The sequence below is a fragment of the Meleagris gallopavo genome, chromosome 22, assembly GCF_905368555.1.
Source record: "Meleagris gallopavo chromosome 22, MGAL_WU_HG_1.1, whole genome shotgun sequence".
Lineage (NCBI taxonomy): Eukaryota > Metazoa > Chordata > Aves > Galliformes > Phasianidae > Meleagris > Meleagris gallopavo.
Window position 1 is genome coordinate 2,977,337 of NC_139425.1, and position 18,871 is coordinate 2,996,207.

An 18,871-nucleotide genomic window follows, 5' to 3' on the forward strand; every position below is an offset into this window, starting at 1 on the left:
TGCCCTGCTGCCCTCAGTCGTGGAGCACTCAACCACATTCCATGGCCCCGTTTGAAGCTCAGAGCTTTCCCTGGACGTAAGCCTGCTGCACTCAATGTGTCTGTTTCAGTGATCCATTCCAGCATGTTTTCTCGTTGCTGAGCTGCAGTAGTGCAACTTGATATCTTTTATGGCTGGATTTCATCCTGTCTATACGTCCAATCCTCTCTCACTGTTCTCAGTCCTTGTGTCAGTGATACCTATTGACTTTGTGTCATCAGTGTATTTCATTAGGAGGCAACTAGGGGTATTAAGATAAAAATTAGACTTTGATCAGGACTCTGACAGAGCCTTGCTGTTAATCCATGTCTCTGCAGCCTGTTGGCTCTGCTACCTTCCTTTTAGGGCAGAGTCTCGCTATGTATTTCTTGGTAGTAGTGCTGGATTTTCTTGTATATCATTTTTATCAGCTGTTTTGGTAAAGTTGTGATTTCAATGTTGACCTGATCATGCTTGTTTTTATTGAACAGACAATTTCTGTAAGGTTTTTGATCTGCATATTTCCATTAGAACATCCTTGCTGTAATTTAGCCTGTTGCTCAGCTCTAATCTTCAGAGTGTCTCCCACCAACTCTTATGCTGTTGAAATTGAGTGGCTCCAGAACCAGTTATATCCCTTTCCCAGTGTTCAGTATGGATGCGGTGTGCTATTCTGCAATTTGCATCAACTTGAATGAACAGAAGTCAAACCAAAGTACTTACACCAGCATTTAGCTCTATTGTGCCAATCTCTGTGCAACTTCAGTTTCTCCTGTCCTTGCTGCAGTCACTGCACATCATCTTTTGCTTTTCCTTTCTTACAGTGAAGTGATTCTGGATGGCCAGTCCTTTAGACATCAGTTCAGCCTGGTGTTTGGCTCTGCCCCTCTTGGTGTCAAAGAAGTGTCAGCTTGTTATGATCCATTTTCTCCCATCTGGTGAGAGGTGAGGGTGAGGATCCTACCTTCTCTCCTTTACACTGCTTATGATGCAGATTTCTCTCTCGTAGATCATCACCTCTGCTTGGAAGAAACTTCTGTTTTCCCTAAGCTCCTCAGACCTCAGTAAATCTGTTCATGGAACTCTGTCACTCCAAACGCACGTTGCAAGCTTGCTTTTGGTTCTTCCTTTTATTTCATATATATGGAGACAAGCGATGATCACTTGATGTAGGGTTGGTTTTTGTGATTTACCCATCGCTACTACTTCCTTCTCTTAACGGCATCACCTCTGTGGTTCAAGCCTCTGTGTTCTTATTGTACAAGCACTTTGATGCAGGATTCTCTCTGCAGTTTCTGCCTGCTTATGCTTTACTGGCTGGGTTGTTTCTGTGACTTAGGCTGCTTGGATGGTGACGTTTTCTGTTTCCTTGCCATCGCGTTCTCTGCTTTCACTGCTGCTAGTCGTATACTTGTTTATGTGATTGTCCCTTTACTCAGCAAAAGATAGTGGCATGCCATAATTCTTGAAGTGATGCTGACACCTACAGAAAGGACTGCATTTCCTTGGCTGGAGGGCTTTTTTTGGACTGGCAGAGACTTTGGTTTTGAGCATAGTGCTCAGACCTTCTCTCAGACTCCTCTCTGGATGGAGATACTCAATACCAGTGCAACTCAGCTCTGTATCTATTTTTAAATAATGGCAATTATTTCAACACTTCACTTCCAGGGTGCTTGTCATGGAGAAGCTGTTCCTATGAGCTGGCAGGCAGAGGAGGGAAGAACTTGGTGCCATAGAGGAGCAGCTTCAATTAATGGTGCTGTGCTCTGTCCTGGTCTTCGATGCTGTCTGCTCTCTGCAGTCACCAAGTTTGCAGTGTGGTGATCCTGCCCCATAAGCAAGGTGTGCTGATGGAGTCACATAGTTGTGACAGTGAAAAGGGTGGGGACTGTCTCTCCCCTTTTGCACTGAGGATGAATAACTTCTTCTGCAGAACTTTTGAAAGAGGTATTTCACCTCTTTGGAAGTCTTTCAGTTGGGTCTACGGAGGAACGTTGTATTGTTGGAAATAGTCTTATGCATTTAGGTAAGAAATTGAAAATCTGGACCACTGTTGTGATCCCTAGTTTGCTCTGGGCCCATTGTTACTTGTGCTGGTACCCATGTTGCTGTCTTGGCTTCCAGCAGTGTAACTCATGGCTGCAGCAGGTGGATACCAGCAGCAAGTTGAAGTTACCTCCATTAGGTGATGCTTGGCTGGTGAAGTCTGTGCTTGACCAAACCAGGAATGCAATGTGAAATACTTCAACAGTGACTTCCAAACGTGAACCTTGATGCAGCGGTGCTAAAACTTCCTCACCTGAGGAGTCTCCTCTAACTGCTGGGAGGAGCTGCTTGAAAGGGCCCACCAGATGAACGCTTTGCTTATCAGTGCCCCATCCCAGCTGCATGCAGTTGTGCCATGGTCCTGCTGCCCTGCACAGGGTGGTCTCCCACCCTAATATTGGCTGGAGGTACCTGGGGGGAGGGCTGACCCCATTCACTCCATCCCTGAACCCACTGTGCATTGGGAGAAATGGGCTGTGTGCCGGAGGAAGCACAAAGAGGGGAGATTAAGTGACACCGAGAGCAGTATTAAAGTTAATGAGGAAGCAGTGTTCTATTAAACCTAAAGCAGTCGGAGGAAAAGCATATGTAGCACCGCTGGAATTTCTTGGAAGTTGAGTTACTGTCACAGATAATCTCCTGTTGTGCTGGTGATTAAAGACTCGTTTTATTCTGGGCGAGGTGGTCATAGCCGCCCCCTTCCTGTGCAAATCCCAGCTCAGGTGGCTGATCAATATTGATGTATCCTGATTTAGTGCTTTTAAAGTGTGTTGTTTTGGTACAGTTGCCTATGGAAAGCGATTTTTTTTAAATTATTTTGCTCGAGACAGTGCCTGTGTACACAGCCCGCGTGCAGCACTACGCGGTGTGATTCGGTCTTCAGCGGTTAACTCTCTCAAAAGTGAATAATGACGAAAACGACTGTTTTCAGCAGCAGCCGCCCAGCGAGCTGCTGACAAAGAATCCCGAACTCTTGCCGCCGCCCCCCCCCCCCAATCAGAGGGTCGCTCCGTCCCTCCTCCCGGCTCTGCCCCGTCCCCGCTGAGCGCAGATCGCTGCATTGGCGCTCCATCCCCGCTAGAAAGAGCGGGCAGGAGCAGGAACCCGAGATTCGCTGCACGATGCTGCACTTCAGCCGCTACCGATAGGAGATCGTGGTGTGCGCAGCCGGGCTTGGAACGGGATTTTAAAGAAGAGAGAGAGGGGAGGAAAAAAAAAAAAACAACAAAAAACAAACCGCCAGGCGCGACGGAGGACGGCTTTCAATCCGAAGGAGGGGGAGCCGGGCTGTGCCCCTCGGCGGGGCAGCGGGGCGGCTCTGCGCGGGCGCGGCCGCTGGGGGGGGGTCCCCTCCGCCCGCCTCCCCCCGCTCCCCGCCGCCACTCGGCGGCTCCGCCGAGCAGCACCGCGGCTCCGGCTGCCGGGGCCGCCGCCGCTGCCGCCCGAGCTCCGATGCGGGGGAGAGCGGAGGGGAGGCAGCGGCACGGCGGCGGCGGGGAAGGCGGGCGGTGAACTCGCTCGGTCCGAGGAAGGATGACCGGCTTCGCCGCGATCGTCTTTCTCCTGCGGCTTTTGCACGAGGCGGACGGACAGGCTTTCCCAGGTAAGGGTAGTGCCCGGTTCTCGCGGCGTGCCGACCACCGGCAGCCTCAACTCTTCAAGCCTCAGCCCTGCCTCCGGCGGAGCCCCGCGGCAGATCGGAGCGGTGCGGGCCGGGGGGGCTCGGCTCGGCCCGGGAAGGGTCGCGGCGGTGCCCGCGGGCCGGGGCTGCTCGGGAAGTTGTGCGGGGAGAGGGCTGAGCATCGCCGCCTCCTTGCCGGACTTGGAGTCCCTTCCGCGACCTGTCGCTGCGAGCCGGCCGGGCTGCGGGAGGAGGAGCGGCCCCGGAGGGCTCCTGCCTGGAAGCTCCTCGGCTCGGAGGAGCGTTTCGTGTTATTTCCAGGAGTTGGGGACAGATTATTTTTCTCCCTTCTCATCTCGCTGCTCAAGTAACTTTCCCTGGGAAGCCGCTCCTTCCCAGCTGTCATTCTCGCCGTGGCTCAGTTAAGGAATACTTTGCTCCCTGGCATGTGTACATTAATAGCAGCCTGCTATTTCTCCCTCCTACAAGTTCCTTTAGGCATAGTTCGAATGGCTGTGAGACGACAGGTGCAGGCTTCTCATCTTGTTCCGTTTTGTGGGTGAAAGAAAGATGTGCGTAGTTTTGGCTCTTCCCTCAGATATTTCAATATGAAACAGTCTAACTGCAGTTTCCCTTTAACGCTGGACAATACAACAGTTGTAACATTCCCCTTTCCTGACTTAATGCATTTAGTTTTTCTACTTTTGATTGTATACAGATGAGGAAGATTTTATAGGAAATAAAAATTCTCCTTGTTGTTGCTTAATAGTGACGAATCTCAGTGCTGGAGATGGGGTTCCATGCCTTAAGACTGAGAGCCCTGATGACTTCGTCTCTCTTCTTTAAAACAGAACTAGTGCACAGAGCAGCAGATGCTGAGCATGCAGCCAGCACTATGTATGCCTTTAAATAATACCTTCGGTGCAGCACGGCTGGAAAAGTTTGGCATGGGGAGGGCTGGGCAGGCATTGAACCCCCAGCTCGGCAGAGGGGATGCTGTAATCCATCAGTGCTTTGGCAAAACCACGGCACCGTGTTGACATTGCTAGGCAACTGCACATAGCCGCAGAGTTGTTAGGAAGATGGGAAGTCTAACCTAGTTAAGGAGCTTCTTCCTTGAGTAAGTGATATGTGGGGCTGTTTTTGTCCTTTCTGTTCCAAAGGTGTTCTTGGGTTCGCAGTGTGTGTCGTATCGCTTGGAGTGAGATCTGTGCCTTCTGATGAATTTGTTGAGCCAGGCGCTAAGAAAGAGGCTTTTCAGTGAAAGTGGTGAACTTTTTAGGGGGCAAGAAACACTGGAAATTGAGGGAAACAGCAATATGATATGAGCTAAGTGTGTGTGAACTTAATGGAAGCATCTGGCTAATCCTTATTTTCAGGAAGCCACGGTATGTGTTTGGCTTTCAGCGTTGGTTTTGCAGGAATAGTGACCGTGGGGTTTCCTAACCATTAACAGCGTTTCACCTCCTCTCTGTGTGCTCTTTGCTGCTCAAAGCAAGAGGGGCTGCCTTTCGTGCTGTCGGAGCTGTGTGTGCTGAACTCCAAGCAGAGCTTCCTCCCCTGCAGGTCCACCGTGGAGCTGAGCGCCGCGTGCTCCGCATTGCTGATAGTTTTGTGGGGAGAAAAAAGGAAGGGAAGGCCGAAGTTGCTCGGCCACGCTTTGCCTCTTACACTTCTGTGGGGTTTGCGGTCCCCGCACGGCGCGTTCCCGCATCGCCCATCGGGTGGTGCTGTGCCCATAACTATGGGCCGTCTGTGCTGCCGTCTCGCTGTGATGGAGTTCCGAAGCCCGGCGCGTTGCTGCCGCTCGGACATCCCGAAATTGTAGGGGAAAGAAGTTGGGAACCCACTGGGCGAGGAGTTGGTGGTGTTCTCGTTTATTTCCCGACACGACAGTTAACGCAGCCACGAGTCGAGGCAGAACGATGCTAAATTCTTACCTGCTGCTTTCCGTTATCCTCAGCGTGTGAAACTGGAGATATTGCAGCCCTACAGCAGGCTGCTGGCCGCCTCCTACTTGCAGTGTGTGGCTTCGTACAGAGGGAGCAGGCTGACATTTATTTCCTTACGTAATTTCGGTGTTTTCTATTTATAAGTTCCCCCAGCAGCCGCTTTGGGTTGCGTTTGAGCTCTGTGCTTACCAGCAAAGGTGTGCTTGTGGGTGCTGAACTTTTGGGTGGCTCTGGGGCTGGCTGCTACTTCAGTTCCTCTGTTTTCCCATAGAATGGGTAACGTGTTCAGGAAATGTGTGGATGTTGTACTGAGGATGTGGTTCAGTGGGGAAGTATGGGTGGTACTTGGGATGGTTGGACTGGGTGATCTTGGAGGTCTTTTCCAACCTGGGTGATTCTGTGACTCTATAAAGTAGCAGCAGGTAGTTCCAGTGGCTGTTGATTTTGCAGAAGCTCAGAAATTAAAGCAGGATGTTTTCCCAAAAGCACGTGTGCAGCTCTACAAGGAAGATCCTGCTGGTTGCTGTGCACTTCACTACAGCCCTTTGTGTGTTTTTAACACCAGAAAGCGGAGCCTGTGGACATTAAAGTTCATTTGCAGCTGTGAAAGGGCATCTGGAGGGGGAAATTGTCCAGTGGGTTTGTGCTGGGACTGTTCCCCTGGCTACTTGGTCATCTTCTGATGTCAGTGTCAATCTTTTATATTTTTATCTATATATCTTTTTTTTTTTCCTGCTCGTTTATCTGTGCTCCCTGCCACTGAGCTGTGGCTGTTTGCTTTCAGGCTGCTGCCCATCACAGAGTTACGGCGCTGGATGGTTTGTGACGTGGGTTTGTCTGGGCATCAAAGGGAGAGGAGATGGGGGTGAAGGACCGAGCTGGAAGGATTTGGGAGGGAAATGAATTAATTTCCCAGGAGTTAATTGAGTCGTGGATTTCGCTGTCAGTAAATTGGCAGTGAAAAATGGATCTTTCCAAGTAAGCTACTCAGTGTGGCAATTGTTAACAATGCAGCCATTTAACTCAATAATCATTTTTCACTCTCACTGGGGAACTGTTTGCGCTACAATTCAACTTTATTTTACATCCCTGGCTGCTTTGATTTGTTTTCTAATAAATAATATTAAAAAGGTGACTCGAAGCTGCCTCCCTTACAGGGGCTGTGAAAGGTCGCTGTGCACAAAGGTGTTCGTGGATCCGAGTTCTGGTTCTGCAAATGCAAAGCCCTTCTTTCCCTCTGCCCTTCCGAGAGTCCCTCAGCTCTGCTGCTCTCGTTTAATTGTACTTCCATAGAGCCTCAGAATCTCTGTGCAGGCCCACGTGCTCCAGGTAATATTGCAGGAATGATTTGGGATACTTATTCTAGAATATAATAGTATTTTTTCAAAGGCACCGCCATCTGTTGCCATGGAAACCTGTGTAGTGGTAAAGATGTAGGTCTGAGGCTTCGTGAACCTCCCAAAAAACAGCTGCCATCAGGGGCTGTTTCTCACGGGAGCATCTACTTTTGTATATAAAATCCAGTTAAGTGAAGATGAGAAAAAAGAAATAAACTGATCAGTTCAGCACTGCGCTGACAATCCCCCTGAATAGCTTTCAGCGCAGGATTAGTGTGTCTCTCATTCTCTCTGTGTTTAGTGGGTTTTTTTAAGCTTGTTATTCATCATAATGGTGGTTATGCTTCCGTTAACATCCATTATAGTTTTATAAATGGGGTAAACTAATATATATCAATGCGTTCTATGCTTGAATGGGAACTCCTGAGTTGAAATATTTTGTCGGTGTGCAAATGTGACAGAGAGGTGTGGGAAACCCAGCTGCTGAGGTGTGCTGGGGCATGGGTGGGTTTGCTGGCTGCTGGGAGCAGTAAGAGCACTGCTGGTCTGTTTCATTTTAGAAATACTGGAGCTTAGCTGGCCAGTTTTCATAAAAACTCGTGGTATTTGGGTGAAGAGCAGCAGGAGTGTGTGTATATCTCTGCACGAAGCATGCATCCTTTAGAGAGACACTTCTTAATTTAGTCTGGAAACCGCTTCGGAGTGTTTCCCGAGTGTCTTTTAATGCACAGACACAACGTGCAATGAAGTTTCAAAGAGTGCTTGTAGGTATGCTGGTAGACGAGGCTGTCCTTGCAGAGGACTTAAAGAACAGCAGTGTCTGGAGGTCACTGCTGTGATGGGCTGCTGGAAGCTGCAGTGCACAGAGCCTCCTGTGTCACCTGGTGGTTGGTCCCGGAGAGCTCTCCTGGGTTGATGCTGCTTGGTTCTCATTTCTGAGAAGAATGTGGTGCACTTGGATTTCATGGCACTTCTGAGCATTTTATGGGGTAGTATTACTTGGCTCATTTAAACCACAGTGTTTGGACAAGACACTTTTTTTTTTCTGGTGCCACTTGAATTTTACAGTTCTCCCATTTTTCTGCTGATGGTGTGCAACCTCTTTGTACTGCCTTGTGCTGCTTGGGAATTGTTTCATTGCAGTGATACTTGCTTTTTGGAGGGGAAATGCAATTTATTTACCTGTCACCTCTTACACCTGGATGTTGCTTGCTCACTGTCACAGCATCGTGAAAGGCTTTGTACAGCCTGGCCCTATCCTGCTGTACATTTGTAACCAATGTGCAATTGCTTCTAGTGTTCATTATTGCAAGCTCTAAAGATGATCTATCTTGATGGAAGAAGAGATCATTCCTGTGTCTTAATCAGACCATACATCATTTAATCAGAGCCACTTGTTTTTTAATATCTGGTAAATACATCCTATCCATCATACCATGGTTCAGAGATGTTGGATGCTGCCCAACCTGGATGGGAGGGCACGGCATGTGCTGCAAGAAACAGCATAGAATCACAGGATGGTTGGGTTGGAAGGGAACCTCAAAGCCCACCCAGTCCCAACCCCTGCCATGGGCTGGCTGCCCCCCACCAGATCAGGCTGCCCAAGGCCCCATCCTGCCTCAAGTGCAGCTCCCATGCAGCCAGGCTGCTGCAGAAGTGGTGAGGCTGGCAGTAAATGTTCTGGTCTTAATTGCTTTGGCAGGTTGCTGTCAGGTATCTGTCAGGTAGTACTATGAGTAGTAGAAATGAACTACGTTTGAGTAATGTCCAGTCTGCATGCACCTGTATGATGGAAAGATAGTCTCATTGTAGCCTGTTAAATTGTTTTTTTTTTTTTTTTTTTTGCAACATATTTTTCTGTACCAGATCTGAGTTCTGCTCAAGGATCTGGGTTTTGCCTCCATGTTCTGTGCTGAAGTTGCTGAGATGTGGTGGTGTCTGGGTTTCTAAATTGTTTTCATTTTGATGACCATATGCTGTTCTGCTCCTGCACCTCTTGGCTCCCATTGAGTACTAACTTAAAATCATAGAATTATAGGCTGGCTTGGATTGGAAGGGACCTCAGACTTCTGAGACTGCTTAGTTCCAATCTCTGTGCTGTGGGCAGTGGCTAACCACTAAATCAGGCACTAATCCTCTCCCTCATCCTGCTGCCACATGGCCCTCTATTGATGCAGCCCAAGATGCGGTTGGCCTTCTGTACTGCAAGCACGCACTGCTGGTTCGTGTTAAGCTTTTCATTTACCAGGACCAAAAGTCCTTCTTAGCAGGGCTGCTCTCAAGGAGGCCTTCTCCCTGTCTGTACATGGATCAGGGAAATCCCAAATATAAGTCGATCTCCTTGCATCTGCCCTTGTTGAACCTTATTTGGTTCACACGAGCCCACCTTTGGGGCTTGTTTAGGTTGCTCTGGATGGCATCCCTTCCTTCTATTGCACTAACTATGCTATTCCCCCTTGGGGACACCGCTCATCACTGACCTCCACCTGGACACAGAGCCTTTGAGCACCACTCTCTGGCTGCGACCTTCCAACCAATCCCTTTCCACTGAAACGTCCACCCTTTGAGCTCATATATCTCCAACATAAAGAATATGATGTGGGACCATGTCCAAGGCCTTGCAGAAGTCAAGATCATTATCATAAACAAGGGTATTAACTTCAGTGTTAATTCCATCCTTCTCCAAGTCAGTTGTCACTAGTTCTCCTGTCTTATTTGTCAGTGGGTTGGGGATGTCTGTTTTCAATCTCCTTTTTCTATCCAATGCACTTGTGGAAGTCCTTCCTTGTCTTCATGTTTTTTACCAGTATCACCTCCAAGTGCTGTAATCTCAGCTTTGATCCCACTCAGTGATTTTGTTGAGTGGCTGGGGAACCAGAGCAGTTCCTGTGATTCCGTGTAACAACCCCGGGCTCAGTGCTCACACAGCTGTGTTGGGAGGGCTGACTTGCTGCTTTTCCTCTGCGAAGTTATGAAGGATGACAATAGGAAGAGAACTGCACTTTAATCCTGAATTCATCCATTTTGTTTTATGTTGGGGATCTTCTCAAATCTGAAGAAAATGCTATTACCTCTTTGAGCAGAAATAGGCCTTTGAACTGTGCTGGGGCTATTCACCTTGAAATGTGCTTTTGCTGACTCTGGTACTGCTGAATTTGTCGGTGTTACCAGAATGACCTGTGTCAGTGCATCTCCACTACCTGAGCATCAGTTCAAAGGCCAGCTCCTCAGCGATGGAGGATGGAGCTTTGCAAACGAGAAGGAAGGTTTCAATAAGCAAATAGTGATAATGTGCAGTGCTTTCAGGCTCCTCTTTTAAATGAAAACACCATGCTGAGGGTTCTGTTCATGCTATGCACTTTTCCTTATGAGTGTGATGAAGGCAGGTGGTCTCTTACACCAAGTGTCTCTTGGTGTAAGTGTGTGTGGCTGAGACTGCCCAGCAGAAGGAGGGCTTGAAGTCAGGAGAAGGGAATTAATGGAGTTTGGTTGATATGGAGGGGGCTCTTTTCCTGTAGAAATACTTGCTGGAATTGCAGCAGTACTTAATGGATAAACAGAAGAGCACTTCGTCAGCAAGATGGGGAGCTGCTGCACTTGATGGCTCTCCTTTCCTAAACAGAGGTTTCTGTCAGCATATCCCTTCTTGATGGCAGCCCAAATCTCATTTTTCCTCTAGGTGTCAATTAAACACCCTAAAAGAAGCAGTTGTTGATGGAACTGTAGAGCACTGTGTATTTCCACCATAATTAGTTGTTTTTTTTAATAGAAATATTCCATATCTTGGTGGTAATTCAAATGTGTAGATGAAAGATTATACTTTAAATCTTACTCCTTTGTTCCCAAGGCCTGAACAGCATCAGTATAAACTTGTGTGGGCTACCTGTAAAGCAAATAGGGCTGTTTCCAAGAGCCACATGTGCATACATCCATGGTGGGCAGGAAGACCTGCCTGTGGTGGATGTTTAGGAGCTCGTCTTCCTTCTTGCTGTGCGCTTGATGGGCAGTTGTCAGTTTGTACCAGTATCAGATCCTCTCCCTTAGTGAGCATCTTGTATTGAAGTCCTTTTTCCTCTCCTTTTTATTCTTTTAAACTTAATGTGCTCGCTTTAGTGCGTAACAACTCCGAGATAACCATACGTGCTGCAGAGGCAGAACGACCCATTTTTGTACCCTGAAGAAGGCTTTCATCTCCGAGCTGTAAAAGCAAAGAAGAAATGGGAGCAGTGATGGTGGCTGCTGATGGGGGATGCTCGAGGAAGAGGCAATGGATGTGGGTATGGGGTTGTCGTAAGGAGGAAGAGGAAGGGAAGAAGCATGAAATAAGACATGAAAGGTGAAGGGAAACCTGCTGGCATGGGCCTGGGGAGGGAGCAGGCATGAAAGAGCTCGGCAGCTGCTGCTGCTTGCAGCTTCTGAGGGCGGCTGTCGCTGCCATCGCTTCTCTTCTCCCTTTCCCTAAGCTAATTGCCAGCTAGGAAGAAGGCTTGTTGTTGCTAAAGAGTTGGCCCTTAGGCCAGAACATGGGCTGCCGCGTAATTTTTTTTATTATTCTCCCTCAATTGCACTGTGGTGTTTTCTCAAAGTGGTTGAGCTTCTTTTCACAACCCAGGCTGATGAGAACACTTTCAATTTATTAACAAGCCATTCTGTGTTTGCTTAGAAGAGTGTGCGAGCTTCACTGCTATGTCTGCCAATCACTTAATATTTTAAGAGCCTATAACCTGACAGCAGCGAGTTTCCCCTGTTGTTACTGACTGATACTTTAGAGATCTCTTCCTGCGAGCGCTGCTGTATTTATGGTATGGTTGTGTGCTGCTTATTTTAGTAATGAGAGAGAATGAGCATGCAGCAAGCGAAGACTGATGTTCATCTTGCAAAATGCTCTTACCCTCACTGCCTGCACTCAGCTGTTGAGAGAGCAGCAGCATCCAGGTACCCTGGAACTTGTGCATGGCACCCACAGTTATGCTTCACAAGTTATGTCCATCAGAAAGCTGAGCCAACTGCATCTCCTTGCACCTTCTTCCTTCCAGGAGGGGGGGGAAAAAAACCCCTGCTTTTTGGAAATTCTACAGGATGCAGTCTGATAAATTCAGCTTTTGGGTCAGTGGCTTTGTTGCCAGTGCTGACTTCATTCCCTTTAGGATGCCTGGGTTTCCTGCAAGAGAGATGAGAAAAGAGACAGCGCCGGCCTGTCCCTGTGCCAGCAGTGCAGACAGTTCCCTCCTGTTCCCCCCCCACACAAACACATGCAGAGCCCTGCTGCCAGGGGCACAGCTGACTGCTCAGATGCTGCCTGGCTGGGTTGGACCCTCCGTTTAATTTCTGTGGGGGAGAAAAATCTTCATTAATTTCTAAGCCCAGTTGAAAAGTTTACATGACTGCGATCTGAAAATTGATTTGAAGGAAAACAGCTGTTCTGAAATGAGCAGTTCTGCTGTTCTTGGGGTTCAAACATTCTAATGTGAATTGGAAGGAAAAAAGTCCGTGTAATTTAATGCAAAATAACAGTTTTCAGTAAGCCATATAGGAGGCCCCAAGTATACTTCTTTAAAGGCATTTCTGCTTTCAATGAATATTCACATTCGTACTATTGCATTCTACAATGGTGAAGCAATGTTTCAGCTTCCCAATAAATTGCCTTCATTACAAGTAGGGTCTCCTGGAGAAATAGTGACTATATTTGTATGATTTGAAAATGGGAGATGGTTTATATACTAACAGATATCAGCACGTGGTTGTAATACTCAGAGAAGCGGAAAGCTTGGAAATAAACAACCGCTGTCTCTGTTGGCACAGGGATAACTCTGGAGACTGCCAAGGCCAGAGCCTGCAAAGATAAGAAAGTATAATTAATTGTCCTTAGATGAACCTACCCAGCAGAAGCTACCCTTCTGAAGCCAAGTCTCTACTTTGCATCTCTTATTATAAAGCTTTTCAGAGTGTCAAAGTTTTTTAATGTTTTCTAATGTACTTATTTACATTTCTTTGCATTTCTAGTGTCAACGCTTAGCATACTGAGTATAGCTGCATTGGACACCTGTTTTACTCTCACACTTTGATGCTCTTCTAGCAATAACAGAGACTTATTTTGCAAATAGCTGAGATGTAATTCTCTGGAACCAAGTCTTGCTCTTGGCTGAAGGTCACTCAGCAGTTCCCTCCCCCCCCCATTAAATCACTCCTATTTGTAGTTGTTGTTTTTAAAGAGGCTTTTTCTTTGCTCCTGTGCCTGTATCAGTGGAAGTGTGATAGCTCCTGTTGTACAAGAAGTCATTTCCCCTCATTAAAGTTCAGGAAAAATTTGGAAGCAGTTCCTCTGTTCTTAGTGATGGTGAAGTGGGGGAAATAACATCAAGTCCTCAAAGTTATAAACTAGAGGCAGAAACTTCACCCCAACCTCGTGAAACTGCAGTTTTGCAATACTGCAATATGGATTTGGAGTAAATTCATGGAGTTAGAGTTGAATGGGAGAGATCTGGGAGCAATGCTGGGAGTCTGAGAGGACTGGCAGTTGACAGAATATTTTCACGTGACTGAAATGACTTTGAAAAGAAGCAAGTAAATGGTTGTGATTTGCATAAGCAGCAGGTCAGATATTCTGCCTTCACTATGTGCTTGGGATTTATTTTTTGCTGCCTTGAACATATCCGGGCATCATCGTATTCCTGAGAGTGACAAACTATTGTGAGGACCTGGAAGTGACCAACAACTTATCCCCTCGTACAACTGAGGCATAGAATCACCAAGGTTGGAAAAGATCTCCATGATCACCCAGTCCAACCATCCTCCTACCACTATTATTTCCCTACTAAACCATGTCTCACAGTACAACATCTAAATGCTCAGGTATGCAGTCTACATATATTTAGCTCCCAGATCTGCAGCTGAGAACTCAGCTGTGATGGGGAGAGTACCTTGGAGGAAAGGAGGAGGAAGGGAGAGTTACTTAATGTGCACCAAGGGTAATGGAATGAGATCTGAAACGAGAGCATAATTTACTTTAAGCATTAGGAGAGCCTTATTGCAGGTCTGTGAGGCTGTGGAGTTGTGTCCCAAAGGAAATGGTGGAAGCCCTTTTGCTTGAGACGTTTTAATTGAGGCACGATGAAATAATAGCCATCTATAGAGGGAAAGTAATTCAATCCTTGGAAAAAATTGAAGAATCCCCTGCTAGCTTTTTTTCTCTGAATTTCAAACTTTCTTGTAAAGTTATTGAAGAGGGAAAAGGTATTGCAAGAAAAAGGAGGATGTCGTACTTAGCATGCAATAAGTGAGGGATGTTAGCCCACTAATGGGGTGAGTTTTCAATTCATTTGATTAAGTATCTGAAGACGACAGGTTTGACAGCACTGGGCTTTGGTTGGGGATCGCAGCACATCCACTCTTGCTTCCTAAGTGCCATGCTTGTTCTTGTACTCATATGGGTGATAATGATCACAACTGCGGTTTCCAAACTAAGGACTTAAGGTAATAACTGGCTGAAATAGAGTGGGTGTGTGCAGCCTTCATCAGCAGTGGCAGTGAATTGAAGATTGCATGGTGGCATCGTGTACCCCTCCCAATTCCTCCCTAGTGGCACTGGCTAACTTTCTCAAAGCTCAGTTTTGGTGGCTGGCTGCTGGTTGTCACCCTGGTGGGACCTGATTCTTACACCCTGGATTTGATATCCAGAGGGCTTAAGAAGCCATAGCTGCAGCTGGAATCAGTGGTGCTGTTTCCCATTTGTCGGGCTGGTACGAGTTCCAGAGGATGTTGAAAAGCCCTGGGTGCTTCACAAGGGGGATACAGAATTAATGCTATCTTCTCTTAATCTCTGACTCCCTGAAGCAGGAGCAGCCAAAGAAGGAGCTGTGGGGCATTGCTGAGCGTGTGTGTGTGCACGGTTGTGAAGGAATAGAAATTCTATAGCTGTAGAGAAATCCAAGAGGAAATTAATAATTCTCTCTGTGGAGATCAGTTTGCATAGCGTGCAGTAAATAATGCATGGGGTCGCACAGCTAACAATAAGATTAAAACAAAATATTGAATAGCTGCTCATTCAGTGAGCACCATCCATCTTTTGCACGGAACAACAAAGGGACCCATGGCAGGAAAGAGTATGGGATCAGGTAATTATTTGTCCTTTAATGTTGGATCTACTGGAGGACTGATGCAGGGTTCAGTGGATGACCTTTTTGCTAGGCCAATAAATAACTTTCTGAAAGCTTGTTTTTTTTCTTTGTTTGTTTTTAATAATAGTACTTTTTTTTGTCTTGCTTCAAGGTGGGGATGCCCATCAGCAACCAGAGTTGACAGAAATTTGGGGACTTCTCCATTGGGTATGAGTGCATTGGCAGGGGCTTCTACTGCTGCTTTGTGATTGTGAACTCATCTGCACAATATTCTGCCTCCCTTTTTGCTTTCCAGTATCAGCCTTGAGCCTATCAAGCAAAGCTTTGGATAGCTATACAGTGAGCTCTGCACAGGGCTGCTTTCTTTGTGGAGGGCTGCCCAAGGTGGTAGTGTGGCTTAGGCTTGAGCCGTGAGCTGGCAGTTGGCCTGGGATGGAATGTTTGAGATTTCGTGTCTCTATGTCTCGTATTTATTACGTGATGTCTCACGGTGCAATCATTTTATACTTGTTTGGATCAAAATCAGCATGTTATGTGCAATTAAGGTCATCCTGTGCTTTGTTCACTTCAACTTGAAACAGTAGAAAGCTGGGTGGGGAAACGAGTGCTGCTGCAATTAAATTGAATTGATTATATGAATCACATTAAAGAATAAAGGAGGTGAGAAATGGGCTGTGTAATTTATCACTCAACTTGAGGATATTCTGTCTCCTGAAAATTAACTTCAGTTCCATTCCCTTTTATTTTTTTCTCCATATTTACTTTATTGCAGAGCTGAGAACAAATGAGTTTCATAAAAAAAAAAAATCTCTTTTCTTCATATACCCTCAGGCTTCCGACTTACCCCTGTTCCTCTCTCTTCTTCAAGCTGTATCTAGTGTCCATTTTTTCCTCTTGCATCCAGTGTGTTGCTGGTAATGCCCACTGGTGCTGTTAAATTCCATTGCAGGCATTTATGTGCTGCAGCAGCAGGTGTGTGCCTGCGTGCTCTCAACGTGTGCCTGATAAATATGCAGAATAATTCCCGTTCCGAGGCCATAAAGGTGAATGGATTTATTAGAAATCCTCTTTCAATTCTCCTCTCCCCTGCAATGCCTCTCTGCTAAGAAGGGCAAGAAGGTAAGAAAAATTCCATAATTAAAACAGTTTTAAGAGCTTCTTCCAAGACAGGATTTTTCTTAAAAAACCTGGATTTAAAAATGCAAACTTGATGTGGTTTGATGGAAGCCTGTGCTGTGGTGCTGTTGGAATAGGGAGCAGAGCTCTGGTGGTCTTCTGCTGGTGCTGGGCTGTGGCTGGAGCTTGCAGGTTTGTCTCTCCCAGGTGCCGGTTTGCCTTGCACATCACTGGCAGCCAGCAGTGCCTCTGCTGCTCCTTTTAGCATCTCCTGCTAAGAACCGTGGATGCTTTTGCTGCTGTGGATTCGGTTTCATCTGTGAATCAAATCAGTGAAGGAAAGGAAGGCTGTGTGTTGAGACAGTGACTGGAAATGGCATCTACTTTGGAACAACTGATTTCTCTCTATGGGAACTCAAAACAGCCTGGAAACTTACAATGCAGTTTATTGATGTTACTTTGCCACGTGGGCACTACTGCATAGCATGAGGTGGAGAAAGCAGGTATCATGCATTCAGGCTGATGCTTTCCTTGGACTTGTCTTTGACTCTGCTCCCTTCTTTCCTTCTTAATGTATTAAAGTAAATACAGAGGTGCTATTTGTTGTACCAAGTACTGTTCCCCAGGATACCTGTTTCTTTAGATAATAACTTTAGTTCCAAGGAGATTATGGAGGAAGAGGAAGTTTACATCCTCACTCCGTAGTGAGGTGAATTGGGTACAAGAGCGTTATCTGCAGTGTATGTGTAATTACATGGGGACAAGATGTAAAGAAAGTGTATTTGAAGACTTAACATGAATCAAGCCCTTCCCTTCCCCCAAGCTCCTGTGTCAGCTCACTGCTAATTAACCTTTTGGAGGTAGGCATGTTGCAGCTCTCCATGCTCCTGTGTTTCTGGGAGAATCGAGGAGCTCTCACAGATGTAGGCGAACCCTTGGCCTTGTTCAGTAATGAGAGATTTTCTTGGTAACAAAGCAGCCCACTGGATGTTGTACCCAAATGGTACCATTTGAGAAGCGTGCTCCCTTCATAATATTTGAATACTTTCAGCTTTGTGTGACTCTTGAGGAGCAGATGAATATCCAGTCACACTTTGATTTGGCATTTGGAGACCCAGGGCCTCTGCTATAAGCTCTGTCCTGGCCTTGTTTTATAACCTTGGTTAATTTTTTCATATCTCAATCTATTGTAAATGGCATGCGTGTTACTATTCTGTCTCACAGGGGAAGATTAGTTAACACTGTATTATGATGAAAAGCAATGGGTGCAGTGTGTTTTCAGGTTGGCAGTATTACCAAGTGATCTCTTCCCTAGGAGGTTTGATAAGATCTCGGCTGACACGCAAGAATACGTGCTGAATGAAAACAGTAGAGCTGCCTAATTTACCTGCAAGGAGCTTTGCTTCTGCACCCTGAGTGGCACACAGCACCTTGCCATGGGATGATGGGTCCTCCCTAAACCTGTGTGCCTGGTCCCACTGCCAACACCTGTTGGAACAGGCAGAGTGAAGAAAGTGCTTTCCAGAATTTTAGCATTGTACACTTTTGTTTTAAATTCTGTCCTGATTGCCTTTTGTAGCTAAGAATAGAGGTTGGGGTTTAGAGCAAACCATTTTCTCTTTTAGAGCCCTGTATATGAGACAGGTGAGACAAATGATGGTTTAACTGGGGCTATTTGCAGGAGACTGCAGTAATCTTTGGGGAGCTCCTTTGGGTTAGCGACTGTGTGCAACTTCTTTAGCAACAGAAATGAGGGATTCGCTAGAGGATGTGGATGTCATGCTCCTCCCAAAATGGATGTTGCACTTCCTCAGGCAAAAGCAAACTCTTATTAGTGAGCTCCTGACCCAAATGTGTGCCCATGTGCGTGTTTGTGCTCCTGCCCTCCCTGCAGCTGATCAGAGCAACACTACAAACAGCCTTGGGGGGTTGTGTATTGGAGCAGTGCTTGAATGAGTAGAACAAGGTTACCTTGCATCTGCAGGGTAAATTCTTGGGGACCTCTCTCCATCCTAAACGGGCCCTGGAATTTGCTTTTCTGGTTGGTGTTCTGGCAGAGGCATTGAGGCAGGCAGATGCTGATTTTTCACATAGCTGAAAAGTATTCTTTTATGAAGGATGGTGCAAGAGCAGATACACAAATGCTGGGAAGTGGAAGAGATTTGCTTTTTCATTGGAGAGGTTAAGAACTGATTTTGGAGGTGAGACTGTCTTTTTCATTTTTGATTGATCTGTGCGATTATTGTAGAGGAAAAGGTTAATGTGGTTAATGCATTTCTTTTAGGCATTGGGTTATAATGGACCGAAGTCATTCTTTCTTTACTTCAAGACAAGATAGAGAAATCTGAGAGTGCTGAAGCATAGTATTATTCAAACATGCCATTTTCCTTCCCGAGTGAAAGCAGTGTCCAAATGAACTTCTGAATCTCATTTTTTCCTCAAAACCACTAACAAATAACTCATTTTGTCCTGTCTTAGTGAGAATGCGTGCAGTTAAAAATGTTCTAAAACTTTAATTCCCTACAATTTCAGGTATACGTAAAGAGCTATCCAAGTATTGCACTAAATGGCATTGATGTTGGGACTGAATCAGTTCAGTGAGGTGAGCTAGGACCTCTGGAGATGGCCCAGCCCACCCCGTGCTCAGAGCAGGACCACCACCTG

At 46.4% G+C, this 18,871-nt stretch overlaps 1 protein-coding gene across 12 annotated transcripts in view; it reads left to right on the forward strand.

Annotated features, from left to right (window-relative positions):
* Positions 1-3,114: 3,114 nt before the first annotated feature.
* PTPRT (protein tyrosine phosphatase receptor type T) overlaps positions 3,115-18,871 on the forward strand; it is a 554,909-nt gene continuing 539,152 nt past the window's right edge. For 11 of the 12 annotated variants that reach the window (XR_014887677.1, XR_014887680.1, XR_014887679.1 and 8 more), the window contains exon 1: positions 3,115-3,667. Coding sequence is in view for 3 of the 12 variants with exons in the window: in XM_085241335.1 (XP_085097461.1) it covers positions 3,598-3,667 (70 nt within the window). In the remaining 9 variants the exon portion in view is untranslated. The remainder of the gene's footprint in view (positions 3,668-18,871) is intronic. The other variant, XR_014887683.1, reaches the window with a different exon arrangement.